Consider the following 17,425-nt stretch of genomic DNA (forward strand, 5'->3'; position numbering starts at 1 on the left):
CAAAACCACTAAAATGACTTTTACGATTTGGATAGTTTAATCGATTTCTAACACCCCTAAAATATTTCATTAATAAAAGCAGTGTGGGGGCTGCAAAAGATGAGCTAAAAATGGCGCTAGTTTGGTCCTTTCACGCTCCTCCCAAACCCATCATCATAACCACCACCACTTCTAATAACACCCGACTTTCTCTGCCTCGCTCTTTCCGTTCGGTACCCACTCATTCCTTTTTTTTTTTTTTTTTTTTTTTTTGTAATTAATAATTTTATAGTAGCTGCTTATCATATTTGGGGTTTTTTTTTTATAGTTTTTTATTATAGCTAATTTTAATGTCACCATCATCAAAATTTAACTATTAGTTTATTCTAATTGAATAAATAAATGTAATAGTAGTATTTGAAAGTTAAACACATCCAAAATTTAACTATAGTTAATTTTTTATTTTATTGAAGAGATATGGTCGCGGTCGTTTTTATCTTTCGGTTGTTAACGAGTTGGGTAAACAATCTGACCCTACTACGTCGCCGGGTTAGTTCTTTCTATGTATTTGTATGTATTAATTAAGATGTTTGACCCTTTCTTATGTCTAACATGGTTTTACGTTTTTATGTTAACTTTTGAAAATGTTTTTTTTTTAACAGTTGTGTAACTTGAATATTATAGAATATGGTAAAATCTTGTTAGTTTAGATACAACATGACATAACTTATCTAGGTTTACAACCTATGATGGTTTCCGGGTAACACGATAGTTAAAAAGGGGTCCAAAAAGTAACTTGTTATATTACACAACTGGCCCTTGTTAAAACGGTAACAAGGACATTTGAGTTTTTTTAAAATGCACTTTCGTAGCAAATGGTTTCAAATTTCATGAGATTGAAGGCTGGTGTTTATGATCTTTACGTTGAAAAATAAGTGACACAATCACATACATAAAAAAAAAAATGCATGCCCACTATGTTTGTATGTTATGCGTATGCATCAATTCATAAAAGAATGTCTGAACAAGGAGAACTTAAATTGCAATTACTTTTTGACTTATTTGTAGGGAATGACAATGAAGATTTCGGAGTCAAAGTGGCGTTGTCTGTGCTGAGGTTCTACAAAAGTGAGTATTTGGAGTTAATGGACTTTTTGTCTGTTCAGTCAAAACGCATTTCTGCTGTGTTGAAGTTAATAATCAGTTGGTTCTGGTAAATTACATACCTATATGTAAATATTGGTAATATACGTTTTCTGATCTTCTCTGTTGGTGTTGGTTTATCTAAACAGGTGAAATCTCGCCATTACTGCCAAAAAGCTGCCGCTACATTCCAACGTGTAGTGAGTATTCCATGATTGCTTACAAAAAGTATGGTGTGGCTAAAGGCTCGATCTTGACTGTCTGGCGGATTTGTCGTTGCAATCCTCTAGGTAATTATATTTACGAGAAACTGTTTGCATATCTTTTTCTTTTTTTGGCACATCTGTTTGCATATCTTTTTCTTTTTTTGGCACATCTGTTTGCATATCTTTTGATTCCTTGAACGACCATTTTGGAAAGCCCTATTTTCATGATTCACAATACTAGGTTTCGAAATGAATCAGGGAAGAGTAACTTATTGTCTTACTTGTTTATGCGTGTAAAATGAAATGCATGCTCTTCTTGTTTCTAGGTGGGTCGGGATTTGATCCTCCAAGATGGTTTGATGAGCCGAGTCCACCAGAACCAGAAGAATGATATACATTATGTAAATTAAAGAAAGGTACTTGTATTTAAAGTATATTTTGTAGGTGTTTTATTTTGTTTGACTATAATTAATTACTCAGTTGCGTTTAATTTATCTATAATAAGATCTGTAATTGGCTAAAAGAAATGCTTATGATCTGTTCTAAGCTTTCTTTATAACCTTTCCAAACTGAATCTTTGGCTCTATAATCTACAGTAGCAGTCACTTTTCTATAATTCCTAGCCTTTCAATGTAGCTGTCAAAATCATTGTGGAAATGAGCCCTGATTTATATATTTACTGTTGACTTATTATTTAATTGCATATTCTAAATTGTTCTTTTAGTGATTGAGAGGATAGGCTTTAGTATGGTCAATATACTTTAGAAAAGGATATATGAAGGACCAAAAGTTCACTAAATTATGGCCATAAAAATACAAATAATGCCACACTGGACATATGATGTTTCTTGACCAAATTTACTAATATGTGCTCATATATAATGAATTCTACTGCCCTGAATGAGTACTGCATGTGGTTGGGTTGGGGGTGGGCCGGTGGGGGATTTGGAGATGGTGGTGGGTGTTGGTGGCGGAGGAGAGGTGGTCAGGGTATGAGTTTATGTTTTGCTGAACATAGTGTGTCAGTGTTTCTTGAAATTGGTATTGCTTAATGATGTGGTTACACAAGTGATCTTTGAATCATAGATAGTGCACTATGTCAAATGAAAAAAATTCAGTATATAGATGACCTCATTCATTGTTATTTCTGTTAATATGTGGCATACCAAATGGTCATAACTAGCAAGAATCTTACTCATACTGTGCAGTTAAGCCATTTTCCTTACAGAACTCTGTATTAGCCTTGTTTATGGTCTGTATTGTAAGAATCAAACCAAATTTACATAATTTGAGAAGCAAAAGCATGTGGCTTAGCTGTTTATGCTTTTGATAAAAGGGCGCATCTGTTTTATGTGCTTAAACTTCAATCCGCTGCAAGAGCTGTAAATTGCAACTTATGCCCAAGTGAGTACATGCGTTCCTGTAAATTTGGGTAAGCATAATAAGCTGTTTCCGTAAGTGTCATGAATCACCATTTTAGCTATCCTAATTGGTGATCTTTTACGATTTGATTGGAAATAGATATGATTGCTCGTCGAGTCTGGTTTAAAGTTGCCTGAAGCAGAACATTTATTCCCAATGACTATACAATGTTAGCACATATTTAGGACACTTTGTATATAACTTTTTTGTGTATATTGGGTTATGGTTTTGGGTTCTTATTGGCTCATACTTGTGTGGCATGTATTTCAGGTAGACACAGTAGCCGAGTTGATAGGCAAATGGAAGCTGTAAAGGGTAAAAGCAAGCGGGTCGAATTTCTTAATGCATAGAAGTTACTTTGATTATCTTGACTCGTCTGAGTTAGTTGATTAAATGCTTTGTAAAGTATATTTGGAAGGCGGGTGTGTAAGAAGTAGCATATTCGAATCCTTCAACGATGATGGGTGCCATTTCAGCTTACGACTATTGACTATATAATGTTGTATTCCGCTGCTCCTGGCGTCAGGTGTTATGCTTCTGTATTTTTGCCGACTTAAGTTTTTGGTAGTTGAGTGTGCTTTCAGACCTGGGTATGCTGCGTTTGTGCTTCGCTGTAGATTTGTGCGCTTGAATTTTCCACAAATTGTGTTTAAAAAAAATGATGTGTCCGTTCTAAAAAAAAATGATGTGTCTACTAATGAGGAAATCTTTGGATCCATAAATCTTATTTTTAAGGATCACTAATAGACTTATTTATTAAGGCACAAGCCGCACAACTATAATCATCATGATGTACTTCAGTTTTTTAAAGGGAAGTAAGGGTCCGTTTCTTTTTTTTAATTATTAATTGTTAAGTATATTAAATGGCTGAATGATTAAGAATGTATGTATTTATTAAGTAAAATATAGATAATTGATAGTTACTTTTGTTTATTAAGTCAAAAAAGAAACATGAAATTTGATTGAATGATTAAGTTCTGAACTATTAAGTTTTTTAAGTAAAAAATTAAGAAACAAGTCCTAAATTGTTTTAAACTCGTTCAGAGAAAATTTGTTTTCAAAATTAATAAAATCAAATAACGCAAAATAAATATAAAGTTATATATCACGAAAATAAAAAAAAAATTATACATATTACATGAATATTAGAGTGATATTCGCATAATGTGGTGGTTGTAATGACGGCAATGACTGGTGATGATGGTTATAGCGGTAATTGTCGGTGGTAGTTTTAAAGTCGGTATTTAATGGCTTGATATAGAGTAATTAAAATACATGATGTAAATATATAATAAGCGTACTAATATGGGTATTTTTTATATTTGTACTTAAATTTTTTTTTGTTAAATAGTACCAATAGATAAGAATGTAAGTAACTTTTATAGATTTTGGATCCTAATACTTTAACAGGGTATAAGGAGATTAAGATATAGACAATCTTACCACTACTATAACGGTATAAAGAAGCTATTTCAAGTTCTACCTAAGATAGAAAAGACCTCCAGTTTTGTAAAACATGAAAATAGAACTTTTAATTTCTGTCTTCAGAAACATGATATTAACTAGTTATCTTAGATATCGATTGATATTCAAATCTTTAATATTATCTTAAACCATATATATTAAAATATATTTTTAATTGAAAAAAACATAATAATTCTATAAATAAAAATGATGTCTCATCCAAGACAAGAGTTATTTATGTAATTAACACATGTAGTAATCTGAAAGCAAAACAAAAACATATTAACCCAATCTAATCATTCTTTCTGTTGCATATAAATGTTCTAATAATTCACTGTCACTAACAATAAAAATATAAATCATTTCTTTTCTATTGTTCTCCATCACATTCACCATACCTCCCTCTGTCAACACTGCATGCAAGAAATAGAAGGGAAAAAAAAGCCCTAAATTTATTTACAATAATTTGGAGTTTTTATTTCAAGTAAGCTATCAAATTCCCAGTAATCTTTTTCTATAATTTGTCTAAATTTAGTATCTTTTATAGTGATTTCATATCTTTTACTAAATTCCCAGTAATCTTTTTATATAATTTGTCTAAAGTTAGTAATGTTTTTCATGATTTAATATCTTTTATTAAATTCCCAGTAAATATATTTTCTTATTATTTGTTTAAAGTTAGGGTCTTTTTTATCTTTTATAATTTTCCCAGTAATCTTTTTATATAGTTTGTCTGAATTTAGTATCTTTATTGTGATTTTCATATATTTTATTAAATATATATATATATATATATATATATATATATATATATATATTTTGCCAAATATATTTAATTAAATTCCCCGGTAACCTTTTTTTTATTTATATCTTTTGCTTAGGTTTATTTTTTTTTTTTTTTTTTTTATTTTTTTGAAATTATTCTAGAAAAGTAAGATAATTTTGAGGTTTTTTTTTGGGATTATTATGGGTACTCAAACACAAAAACATATGATGGATGATGGGTTAATGTTGTCAAGACAAGGGTCTACTACTTTATATAATTTAACATTAGATGAAGTGCAACAGCAGCTAGGTGATTTAGGAAAGCCTTTTAGTAGTATGAATCTTGATGAGCTTCTTAAAACTGTTAATCATCCGAATGACTATACGGATCTTGATTCGGGGATCACGAAAAAGACGGTTGACGAGGTGTGGAGAAGTATTCAAATGGGTCAGAAAGATATTAAGAATGGTGGTGATGGTGGTGGTAGTGTTAGTGATGGGACTGGGAGTGGTTTTAAGAATGGTGGTGATGGGAACAGACAAGGGACTCTTGGTGAGATGACGCTCGAGGACTTTTTGGTGAAGGCGGGAGTGGTTGCGGATTCGAGTGGCGAGAAGAAGGAAAGTGAGGAAATGAGTGTTGTTGACATGCAAGGAGGAGAGTGGATGAACATGAATTACCCTCAAATGCCGATGATTGAGCAGCAACAAAGTTTAGTTATGGGAGGGCATTATCCAGTTCAGCAGCAAAGTGCGGGTTTGGGTGCTGGTAGCGGTGTGATGGATGTGGGATATATGTCACGGACTCCTCTGATGGGAAGTTTATCGGATGCACATATGACTGGAAGGAAACGATCGGCTTCTGGAGGTGTGATTGAGAAGAGCGTGGAAAGGAGGCAAAAGAGGATGATTAAGAATAGGGAGTCTGCTGCACGGTCACGAGCAAGAAAACAGGTACTTATTTCGGATGTTGTTTTTGGTTATGTATATATTTTGTTATTATGTGATAAGAGAGTGGTGGATGGTTGAATAGGCTTACACCCAAGAGTTGGAGAATAAAATTTCACGTTTGGAAGAGGAAAACGAAAAGCTCAGGAGGGAGAAGGTATCTCTGTTTCTTAAACCTTACTTTTGTTTTATTACTAATTCAGGGTTGGTGTAGACTTATTGTTTTCATATCCATCATTTTGGCAGAACTTTGGTCACGTGATTTGTCATAGACATATAATTCCTTGGTCTAGTTCTCCCGGTTCTTTCTGAAACCTAGTTGCAACGATATACTTTTGTTTAACGTACAAAAGAATATTGTGAGCTTAATTATTCAAGTTCGTGAGAAGAGATCGTATAGGATTTATCTTTGAAGCTTCTATACAAGATACTCAATTGAGATCCCAGTGCACATTTAGGTTTGAGGCTTTCGAGGATCTTAGTTTGATAAAAAGAATCAGTGCAATGATCACGCCTTTCTATAATCTGTTGATAAAAAGAAATGGTTCAGTCTAGATCCTAGTGTACTTTTGCCTTCGATGGATGTAGTTATGTTTCTAACATATTTGTTAAAAACCGAAACCATATCTTCATAATCACAGCACTACAGAGCATCAAAACAACTTTAAATCGAGAAAGCCAGATCCGAAGAGTTAATTTTACTCTGTAAGGATTTCTGCTCCTTAAATATAAGTGCAAAGGGCTGCTGCACAATTGCACATAAATCATCTTAAATGGCATGCAACAAAAATAAAACCCAAAATGTAAATATATAAATAAAATTTACTTGATTTCTGGAGTTGTAGTGGGCAATGATGAATATCTGTCTTGTATAATAATGCAAACACGAGTCAATATGATGTATCATACTATCATCTTAGTGTGAGTAACCTTTAAAGCTGTGTATAATAGATACAATTTCTGTTTATTTGTTAAATTATTTTATAGTAGTGGTACAGTTTAGAGATTAATACAGAAAACATTTTAACACCCAATTGCCCCTATGGTGTCAGCCATGACTACTGAAGTTAATGCTAATGGTTTTGGGTATGTTCTTGTGGGTGGGTATGTTGTCAGAAGAGGGGGGGGGGGGGGGGGTGAAAGTAACACGGGGTTACTTGAGAAATAGGCATAATAGATTTATATGCATCTACTTGAGATGAAAGTAACACGGGGTATGTTCTGAGTCTATTTTGTGAAATACTATGAGAATATCTTGGATGTATTTCTTATGATGCGATTAACTGGAGATAAGTTGTTTTGTTTTACAAGAACATAAGTTGCATTAACACAGTAAATTCTGTTGCCACACTTGTGAATCCATCAATGGTATATTCAACCCATTTATAAGAAACGGGTCAGATTAAGGTGTATTTTAGTGAAGATCAGGGAGTAACATATTAGCAGTAATTCCCTAGCGGGTTCCTTGATCTGATACCTCTTGGACCATAATGGTCTTGCTATGTAATGTTACCTAGCTGCCCTTCCTCTTTTTTTTTTTTTCTGTTTGTGAGCGAGGCTGAAACTTTTTGGCCAAGCTTTTTGCACCTTACCTTTAGGTCATTGTGGAGGCCAGTTGCATCCCATGGTTATTTAAACATGGGAAAGAGTTGAACCATGATCTTGTTTAATGCGGGTTATGATAGCATGTCTAATACTAACTCATTTAAGAGCTATAGTAAATAGATAAAGGCTGGGGCAATTACATTATTAAGTATCAACCTTTTGTTGGCACTCGTTTAAATAGATAAAAGGTGGGGCAATTACATTATTAAGTATCAATCTTTTAAAATATGCTTACTAAGGTTGAAAGACACAGAAGAGAACGCGCCATATGAACTTCTAAATTTTCCTACCAATAACCAAAATTGATTCCTTCCTAATGAACCATATTTTTCGACTTCAATTGTTTTCTTTGAATTGTGGGGTTGTAAGGATAGGAAGGTCATAGTGTTTATACTACATCTCTAGATTCACTCCATGTAGATTCAGTGTGCAAGTGAGACTTTACTTCACTATAGTATGTTGAGTGATCTAATAATATGATTATTTTAACCGTCGTTTAAATTCATTGGAAAAGATTCTCAATTGAAATTCTTTGATTTGGACAAACTGCACTTTCTGGTTTTCTGCTCTTTTGTATAATTGGTGCTTGTGTCAACCTTATTGTTATGTGCATTGACATCATCTATGCATGCATATTTTTTTGAACTTAAGATATTTCTTTTCTGCATTCTTTACCATGATTGTATGTATCTGCAGGAGGTGGAGAAGGTTTTACCATGTGTACCGCCCCCCAAACCAAAGATTCAACTCAGAAGAACAACCTCAGCTTCTTTCTGAAAGTTAGTATCATGTTAAAGATTGTGTAGAAGCTTTCTTGCCTTAGGTGTAGGTGTCGTTTCTTTTGCAGTCAGGAATCACTATGGATATGGGATTGATGGCATGGTGGAATGGGGGTGGGCACAATTACCTTCCGTTGTTTCTTGCAGTCATTTTTCCTTGTCAAGGAAAGCTTTGAAGAACATGTAATTCTAGTAATGAAAGGGAAAGGGTTGTACAGACCTTCCTTTTCAAATAGGCCAGCCTTGGTGTGCCTTTTTGGGTTTTGTTTTTTATCTTGTTTAAATGACATTGCTATGGATGCTTTGTGTTTTCCTGCTTTTGTTTTTAAGTTCTTGATACCAAGGTATAACAGATGGATTTGTAATAAGTAGATGTTGTATTGTCTCGTTTATGATCATATGTACATCTGATAGTGTTCTAATAGTATAGTGTTGGATGTCTTAACTCCGAGCTTTCTCTAACCAACACGGCAACATTAACGTGCCACGTCTATGTTCTTATTTTCTAACTTACCCGTTAGTACCACTTTGACCCATTACCCAACATGTTATTCATGCCACATCTAATCAGGACCTTTTTCCTCATACTCCGTTTTCAACTCATTTAGTCCCCTACATGTGAAAAGATCAATTTGAAGCAATTACAAGTTTGTGGGAAACATAAAGGACTTTTAAGTTCTAACAATGTGTTCTTAATAACAAATAAACAATCAAGGTAAATTCCAACGCAAGCAGATGTGACGGCACATGTCAGTTTCACCAAAGGAACATAAAAAATTAAAACAAAATGATAAAGAAAATGCAAAGAGATAAATTGTACTGGACATTTTTGCTAATGGATGGCAATATTTTCTATTGGTCTGAAATTTACAACGAAGTTGAGTGTGATCTATAGAAGGTTTCTGGTTCATCTTCTACATTTTGAAGACGCACCAAAATGTTCATAAGTGCTCTGCAGTATACTGTAGCTCCAAAGAATAATCTGAACTCCATACCTGCAGAATGTATGTATACGGCATGCATCACTAATAAGAAAACGGATAAGTCTTGCAGATCCAATCCCATAAAAGGTGTCAATATCGACCCATATATATCTATGTACTTAAATGAATCGAAATTGCAAACAGGCTGAAAGGAGAGTAGATTTGGTTACCTCTATACTCGACGAACCGTTTCTGTCTCATGTGTGATTATTTCTTCATCACATTTCTTGCGTTCACAATTGTCATCTTCTATCTCAAAAAGAAAAGGAGATGGTTGAGCATACATCTCTACATTCCCATCCTTACTTTTCGGGTTACCCTCCAAATCCTCATAATGCAAATTTTGTAAAATTTCAGGGAGTGAAATATCATTTGATTCGGAATATTTATTTCCCATTTCAATGTCAATCTTTTCTTTTGAGGAACGAACAAGGTCTGAACTTGTTGCTTCTATCACTATGTTTTCATCTTCACACACAAATGACCGAAAATCATTCAATGATGGAGGGATCTTTGACAAGAAGACTTCTTGAAGGTTCCTTCTTATTCCCTTGTGATATGGATTCTCCTTTTTATCATATCGATATCGGAAATTTTCATATGTTGTCTGTATCAAGAGCAAAGTTCTGTAAGTATGTATGAAAAAAGTTGTCTGACCCATTACACAACCCATCCAAGTCACTCCCTCCTCACATAAATTGGAAGATCTAAAAATGATTTAAGTCTTGAAATAGAAGTTGTATCTATAAAACAGATGATCACCTGGTTTGAGCAAATAAGATAAAAGTGGAAAACTGTAAGCCCACCCACAAACCAAACAGTGATGAAGCAGTAAACAATGAGGACATCTGACAAGATGTCTTTTGACATAGCCTTTAAAATGTGCTCCTCGAATTGAGTGAGATGCACCCATGAAAACGCGAATACATACATGCACAAGACGGTCGATGTTGATATAAACATGTAGAAGAACCTGTAGTTACGCTGCAATAGATGAAGCCATGGAAGAGATCCGTGAAAAATAATTCAGACAAAAATAACCATATGATTGTCAAGCAACCCTCACATCACTTGTACTACAAACCAGAATCGTTTACACTTCCCTAAACTTTCATAACTGTTGACTGTGAAATTTAAATCGCAATAATGAGTTCAGATGCTCATCTAGATGTCTTGACCTGTTTACTTATGAATAGGACGATTTGGTTGTGCTTTATCTAAAATTTTATCTAAAGGGGAAATGGGTTGATCAGATTCAAAAGTCTCTCAAACTATATCCTTAATGCGTGCAAGTGTGCCACTCCCTATATCTTTAAAAGATTTAAATTATTTATTCTTAGAGTAACACATTAACTAAAAGAATTGGACAAAAAAGAGTTGTGTTGTGGGGGTCAATACAGGCATACAGCCAACTCGAACCTTTCTGACACATACTAAAAACTGATCCATTTCAACCCATTTGACCTGTTATCTAACCCGCCCGTTATGCCCAACTTCCCACCTCGCACATCCAACCACCCTGTGAATCATTATAGTAACAGTGAAATCAACTTACTTGTCCAATACACTGACCAACCCATGGACAGTGATGGTCAAATTTTTGAACACAATTGTTGCAGATGGAGCAATGTGAGGCACGGGGAGGACGATACAGCATACATGTGTCGCAGTATTTAATTTTAACCGTGTGACCATTCACATTTACTTCTTTAGTTTTGGGTAATCTCAAATGAGGAGTTCTCTCGTTGACCCATTCCATAGAAGGAGTGTTCATATCAAATGCTTCATCAGATTCTGGCGGTTCTGTATTTCGTGGTATTATTCCAGGATCTCTACTGGACGTCAAGAGAAGAAATAATACATCCTGTGGGCGATAACAGTGTCAGTTTTTTCTGTATTTTAAGAGTCGATCATTTCTTGCAAATTTATTTTATTACTTGATGCAACTTTTTAAATTTCGGTGCATTTCTTTAGTCCTAATTCAGGATATACTGCTTAGAGTTGTTATAGCTTATATGTCTATTTTTCTCTCAGCATCAACCCATTCATCAATACAAAAGTGACACCGTTATTTTCAAAAACACCGAAAAACTTGAGAGCAAGTTGATATAAAAGCATAATTTTGCTTACCAGACAAGTGAGAGCGGCTGCAACAAACAGCACAATGTACCAGAAACGACCATCTTTGCCATCTTTCCCATATAAATTGTTAAAGTAAACTTTAATACAGAAGGATATAGCAGGGCCTGCAACTAGAACTATGGTCAAAAATAAAGATGCCACATCAGGACCAAAGATCAATCGTCCCCCACAAAAGAATCTCTGTAACAATCACAAAAACATCACAATTAGGTTTCAAACCACATAAAACAGACACCTTCATTTTGAACAATCCAATTAATGAATCCTAGAACTCATTTTGTGATAAATCTGTGTAACTGTATGTTGTATATACATAACTATACATAGATATAACCTTTGAAGCCTGAAGATACAACTTGTTGGTTTCAATCAGATAACTCTTGATATATATTTATGTTTTGCAAAAATTGCATAAACATAATCTGGGCATCATTTCTTACAATCGTATACATTTTGTTGAAACTTAAGATCTTTATATCGAATTTGAAGTTGAAAGTTATCTCACCGATTGGTGCAAACTTTTCTTGTTTAGATAAAAAATGATTTACATTACTTTATTTCACCTTTCTTTCTCCACTCAACTAGATGCTCAAAAGAACAATATCAGTTAGCACTTTTACAATCAAATTAACTAAAAAACTATGTGATCAAAGCAAAAAAAATAGTAGAGGCAATCAAACTAGCAATTTGACAGGAATAACTAATGCTAACTACTTCATTACAATTTGATCACCAAACTATAAACATGGTATATTAATAAGTCTTTTGAAAATAAGTACTACATTAAAAACACCAACTTTATCCTCTAAAGATACATAAATACTTACATTGCTAACCTATAGTAACAAGCAAAAAAATTTTGAAAAACAAAAACTTACATTGCTTCCTTTCCAAACTTGATATAGTCTTTTAGCCTTTTGTTTCTCTTCTGCCATTAATATTTTTCAAGAACTGAAAATTTTAACTAAAGTTTACAAAAAGTTGAAAACTTTTGTGCTTCTTTTAGTGATCAAATTAATTCCCATATGAAAAAACATCCAAAAAATTATTTTTTTTTACACCTTTGACACATATATTAATTGCATACAAAACCAAGAAAGTAGAATGTGGAGATATCCAGAAAGAAAAACTACTATATCTATATTTACAGCTATAGATACAGCTTCATTATACACACTCACAGACACAAACACAAATATTCTGTTTCCTCTCTCTTCTGCCAAACAAAAGTTTTGATTAGGCGGATGTTCCAACTTTGTAGCGACATTTTCTTGTTTGATTTTTGTTTTGAGTATTTTACTGTTTTAGTACATGGATTTTCATTAAGTTCTAGGTTTGGTCCTTTAAGAATGTTGTTTTACCTTTTTGTTAAAGTGTGATACGGTTTGTTTCTCTTTTATTTTTCTTCTTGCGAACAAAAAGAAACTCAATTTCAAAAATATTGTTCGTATTCGTGTCTTTGCATAACTCGACAATTACATATGTTTTCGATGTGTGTTTCGCAAAAAAATTGGTCATTATGCACTAATTATTGAGAATTCAAATATATGTATATAAGTTTTGTAAGTACATAAATGAAATTCGTCTTTGCTAAAATAGTAAAATTCCACCAATCAAATTGAAATGTTAATGATGTTATTATATTTCGTAGCTTTTTTTTGGCATTAGTTTCTTTTGTGCCAAACTTTTGAGGAACTTTAGGTATATTCTATAAAATTTTTAACTTTGAAACAAGTACGTAAGAGTATAATATCAATTTGAATAAAAAAAATACCTTAGTTATTGTTTGTTCGAAAGCTAATGTATTCAAAAATATAATTCAAAACTATCTAGTACATTTTTATGTATTTTACAATAATATCATCATTTATATGAGTATTTATTTTCTTATACTGTTACAAGCAACCACCATTAATTGATAAGCGTCGAAGGGGAAAGTGTCATCACCCATATCACATGCTACGAAAGTGTGAATGTGAATTGCATTTTCAACGTTTAATGTTTTTATTTAACTTTAACTTTTAAATACGCATAACCGACTATTATCACACGTAATTTAGGATATGATGCTAGTTAGGCCCTTGACGGCTCAAGGACGAAATCTGAGATAAAGTTTTTTTTGGATCAAAGATGTATATAATGTTTTTAATAAACCAGTTGTGCAAGTTAATACAATATTGAAGGATGCAAGATGACTTTGCTATATATTTCTATGCCTGGAAAAGTGCAAATTCTTTTTCCCTTATTTTATTGTCAAAATTCAGATGAAAAAAAGAAGCATCTAATCGTGAGGGCACAAAGTGTCCCTACCAAGTCCTAACAATGAGTATTCCAACTTGCAAATGAATACTCTTTTGTTAAAAAGATCACAAAATATTAAGTTACATAAGACTGTCGAATACATTTATTAGTTACCTAAAACTAGGGGTGAGTACGGTTCGGTGTGGTTCGGTTTTTAACTAAAATTAAAACCGAACCGTTATAATTCGGTTTTTGAAAACTAAAAATCATTGAGTTTCGGTTTTTTCAGTTTTGGTTCTTTTGGTTTAGATCTATTTCGGTTTGGTTTTTTGGTTTTAGTCGGTTTTTAACCACTTGTGGTTTGGGTCAAATTAAGCTTCAAAAGTTTATAAGTTTATACCCTATAATTACACCTTAATTAATTTCAACAAGTTTTTAAAACAATATTAGTAACAATAATACTACAAAAATGACAACAAATCCATAAAAGTAAGTTGTACAAACTTCAAACAAATTTTATATATAACTATTTATATCTTTTACGCATTGTTTAATTATACTATTATAAAAAAAATTAAAATTGTTGTGTATTTTCACTTAAAACATATAAATAATATTATTATATACACCTAAAAATGCAAAATATAATAAAATATTTATCAAAAATTAATAATAAAATGATATAAATATAAATAAAAATATATTTTTTTGGTTCGGTTCGGTTTTTATGGTTCGGTTTTTCATTAAAAACCAAAACCGAACCACAACTTTCGGATTTTAGAAAAACAAAACCAATGGTTTTTTGTTTTTTCGGTTTTTGGTTTTTTCGGTTTTCATGGTTTTTTTGGTTTTCGGTTCGGTTTTTGCTCACCCCTACCTAAAACAATGTTAGAATTGATAGGAAAAGTTAAGAGATAAAAAAAATAATTTGTATACTTAAATTACGAGAGAAAGGTACACGTACGTTACGGCGGTAATGGAGGTGATGCATAGGCGGAACTTATAAGGGGCAGGGAGGGGTCGTGGCCCTCCCAAAATGTCGAGTTAATAACGATATATATAATACTAGGTATTTTACCCTGCGCGATGCACGGCTAGCTAAAAAGATTATTTTATACATTAGTAAATAACTATTCTATAGGTTTATTATGTAAAAATTGATTATGTTATAGTTCATGGTTAATACATGTATCACTCTGGTCACCCTTTGTTTTTTCGGACATGTCGATAGCACAGTCACTTAACCTACTATAGTGATTACACATCCCTTCTAAGAACATTTAACCTAAGATATTTTGATATCATCAACAACACCATTTGTGTAGCCATAAATCGCGTAAAAATGTATTCACCTTATAGATTAACACTACAACAAATCAAACGTAAATCGCGTAATAATGTAGCATGTTATATATTCATCAAACGTAATAATATGTACAAAGTAAAAAACCAAACATAACAAAAATTTAGTCATATAAAATACACATAAATTTAGTCATATGAAATACACATAAATACAATACGAATAAGTAAAAAAAACCAATAGATAAATAAGAGAAAATCATTATAGTTTTTGCTTTTTATTATATAATAGACTTTGTTTTATGATTAGAATAACAACCAACTTTAGTTAAAGTTTCGGCAAAAAGAAAAAAAAAAGAGAAACAAAAAAATTGATTGGTTATATATAATCTAATAATATATTCAAATAATTTCTAAAATTTGATATAGTCTTTAAAGTTGTATATATTTTAATAAATAATATTATTTTTGTCAAATATGTGTGCCAATTTAGTAGATGCATGGACGTTATTTTATTTTTTAATATGAGTTTTGATATTATTTTTTATCTTGTGTATATAATTATGATTAATATATTATATTATATTTAATAAAATAAAATAGATTATTTTGAGAATAAATAAAGGTTATAAAATAAATATATTGTAAAAAATGTATGGAGATGCCACGTAGGATAAAATCCTATGTGGCAATATTTAAAATTAGCTTTAGATTGAAAGAAGACTTTAGAAAGCTAGGATTCTTATTATTTTAATATATATATATATATATATATATATATATATATATAAATACTTCGCGAAACATAAAACAGAAGTACGGATAGTCCAAGTGGTAAACCTTAGTTAGGCTATCTCCAATAGGGTGCCCTTGGATATCCTTTGTCGTTGAAGTTTGTCCAAAACTAATGATTTTTTGAAGGATGCCCTTACCTAAGGGCATGCCCTTACCTAAGGGCATGCCCTTACTTGTCCTTACATAATATATTTTTGTTTTTAGTGGAGATAAAATGATATGTAAGAATGTTTGTATGGTTGGAGATAAAATTATAAGATTTGAAGGATTTGTAAGGATGTATATGGATTTATAAGGATATAATGTGGCAGCTCAAAGACGCCTAAAAACATCCTTAACATTGGAAATAGCCTTACATAAGGTGCACTATGTTTGTTTGACCAAGGTTTGAAACTTCCAGCCTTTTTTTTATTATCCCTTTTATATATTTCATTAATAGTTAAACCACCAAATACGTACATGATAATAGATCATACTTAACATCACTTATAACTATGTAAAAGTATATATACTTAGGGAAAAGTGAATATATGGCTATCATGTATTTAAGTTTGGGTATAGATCTCCTCACATATTAATTTTTTAATATTTGTTGCAAAATAAATAAATCACATGGCTCCCATGATTTTTATGGTTTAAAAAATTGACATGTGAGGGGTTCTATACCCAAGCTTAGATACAAGATAGCCACATATTCCCTTTCCTCATATACTTAACTATATGTTTAATTATAAATGTAGAACTAAATATATGTTATGGATAACACATTATCTTCTCCCATTCAAAAATTAATTATCCACTAACATCAAAGTTTATTTTGACCCCTCCAAAAAAAAAAATTTCAAGTTTCGCTACTGAGGTGATGGCGGGGTGGTGATGTAATAGGGGTGGCGGCGGTGGCGGTGATGGGGTGATCTACCTAACGGGATATCGAATGACCTTAATAATGAAAGGACATGAAATTTTAAGAGCACCCATATAATTTATCAATGTACGATTTTTGAGATAAAAGATTTTTGAATGAATTAAAGGAATAAAATGGTTTATGAAGAAGAGAGAAAAAAAATGAGTGATTGAATTTTGAGCAAGGAGAAATGGTATTATAGTCATTTTAAGTAAATATGGAATAGATAGATAGAGTATTTTGGGGAAATAAAATTTAAAACTTAAAATTTTAAACAGACCTATTTGGTTTATAATATAGTATAGATAAGTGATTTAACAAGAAATTTAGACAATATATTTATAAAAGTAAGTAAGTAACTGCCCAGTGCCGCCTTCCGCAGGTTTGAGGCCCAATACCTCGACGGTGTATGAGGGAGGTTAAGATGTAGGCAGACCTTACCTCTACCTACTATAACCTCTGTCTCCATAGGCAAGGATGTTTACCACTGATCCAACCATGCTGCTTTTTAGACAATATATTTATGTGTATCTTATTTGGTTTCAATGTATGTAACCTGACTATTGGTAGATAATTGTTGAAAAAGGCAAAAAGGTGAATATCGTATTTTAATGGGTGTTGAGATAATTGTAACCTACGAGTAGCCTTTTTGTGGTCGTATGAGGCTAACATATTTAGGGACGGGCAATTTTTCTAAGATTCCAATCCCGCCTCGATATTAAAATGTACCGGAAAGTCATCTATCAG

General features: G+C 32.3%; 3 protein-coding genes across 3 annotated transcripts; 2 read left to right on the forward strand and 1 right to left on the reverse strand.

Moving 5' to 3' along the window:
* Nucleotides 1-63: 63 nt before the first annotated feature.
* On the forward strand, nt 64-3,337 carry LOC122607957 (UPF0161 protein At3g09310). Its single transcript, XM_043781040.1, has 6 exons — nt 64-212; nt 453-528; nt 1,048-1,107; nt 1,272-1,412; nt 1,655-1,744; nt 3,021-3,337. Exons 1-5 carry the CDS (start codon nt 111-113, stop codon nt 1,717-1,719), a joined length of 444 nt encoding a protein of 147 aa, XP_043636975.1. The 5' UTR covers nt 64-110; the 3' UTR covers nt 1,720-1,744; nt 3,021-3,337.
* A 1,780-nt stretch (nt 3,338-5,117) lies between these two features.
* Nucleotides 5,118-8,756, forward strand: LOC122608398 (ABSCISIC ACID-INSENSITIVE 5-like protein 3). Its single transcript, XM_043781499.1, has 3 exons — nt 5,118-5,933; nt 6,013-6,084; nt 8,229-8,756. The coding sequence occupies exons 1-3, from the start codon at nt 5,181-5,183 to the stop codon at nt 8,307-8,309; spliced, it is 906 nt and encodes a 301-aa protein (XP_043637434.1). The 5' UTR covers nt 5,118-5,180; the 3' UTR covers nt 8,310-8,756.
* Nucleotides 8,757-8,987: 231 nt separating this feature from the next.
* LOC122607523 (probable protein S-acyltransferase 4) lies at nt 8,988-12,682 on the reverse strand. The gene is made up of 6 exons (XM_043780512.1): nt 12,315-12,682; nt 11,425-11,616; nt 10,850-11,158; nt 10,057-10,278; nt 9,465-9,901; nt 8,988-9,306 (listed from the first exon to the last, which is right to left on the reverse strand). Exons 1-5 carry the CDS (start codon nt 12,369-12,371, stop codon nt 9,467-9,469), a joined length of 1,215 nt encoding a protein of 404 aa, XP_043636447.1. The 5' UTR covers nt 12,372-12,682; the 3' UTR covers nt 8,988-9,306; nt 9,465-9,466.
* Between the last annotated feature and the right edge of the window lie 4,743 nt (nt 12,683-17,425).

Source organism: Erigeron canadensis, chromosome 7 (genome assembly GCF_010389155.1).
Source record: "Erigeron canadensis isolate Cc75 chromosome 7, C_canadensis_v1, whole genome shotgun sequence".
NCBI lineage: Eukaryota > Viridiplantae > Streptophyta > Magnoliopsida > Asterales > Asteraceae > Erigeron > Erigeron canadensis.

Coding starts and splice junctions, on each gene's coding strand:
- LOC122607523 (XM_043780512.1), bottom strand. CDS start 12,371: ATGGCAGAAGAGAAACAAAAGGCTAAAAGACTATATCAAGTTTGGAAA. Junction 11,617..12,314: donor AAGTTTGGAAAGGAAGCAAT/GTAAGTTTTTGT, acceptor TGATTGTTACAG/AGATTCTTTTGTGGGGGACG. Junction 11,159..11,424: donor CAGCCGCTCTCACTTGTCTG/GTAAGCAAAATT, acceptor TATCGCCCACAG/GATGTATTATTTCTTCTCTT.
- LOC122607957 (XM_043781040.1), top strand. CDS start 111: ATGGCGCTAGTTTGGTCCTTTCACGCTCCTCCCAAACCCATCATCATA. Junction 529..1,047: donor TGACCCTACTACGTCGCCGG/GTTAGTTCTTTC, acceptor ACTTATTTGTAG/GGAATGACAATGAAGATTTC. Junction 1,413..1,654: donor TTGTCGTTGCAATCCTCTAG/GTAATTATATTT, acceptor TCTTGTTTCTAG/GTGGGTCGGGATTTGATCCT.
- LOC122608398 (XM_043781499.1), top strand. CDS start 5,181: ATGGGTACTCAAACACAAAAACATATGATGGATGATGGGTTAATGTTG. Junction 5,934..6,012: donor GGTCACGAGCAAGAAAACAG/GTACTTATTTCG, acceptor ATGGTTGAATAG/GCTTACACCCAAGAGTTGGA. Junction 6,085..8,228: donor AAAAGCTCAGGAGGGAGAAG/GTATCTCTGTTT, acceptor ATGTATCTGCAG/GAGGTGGAGAAGGTTTTACC.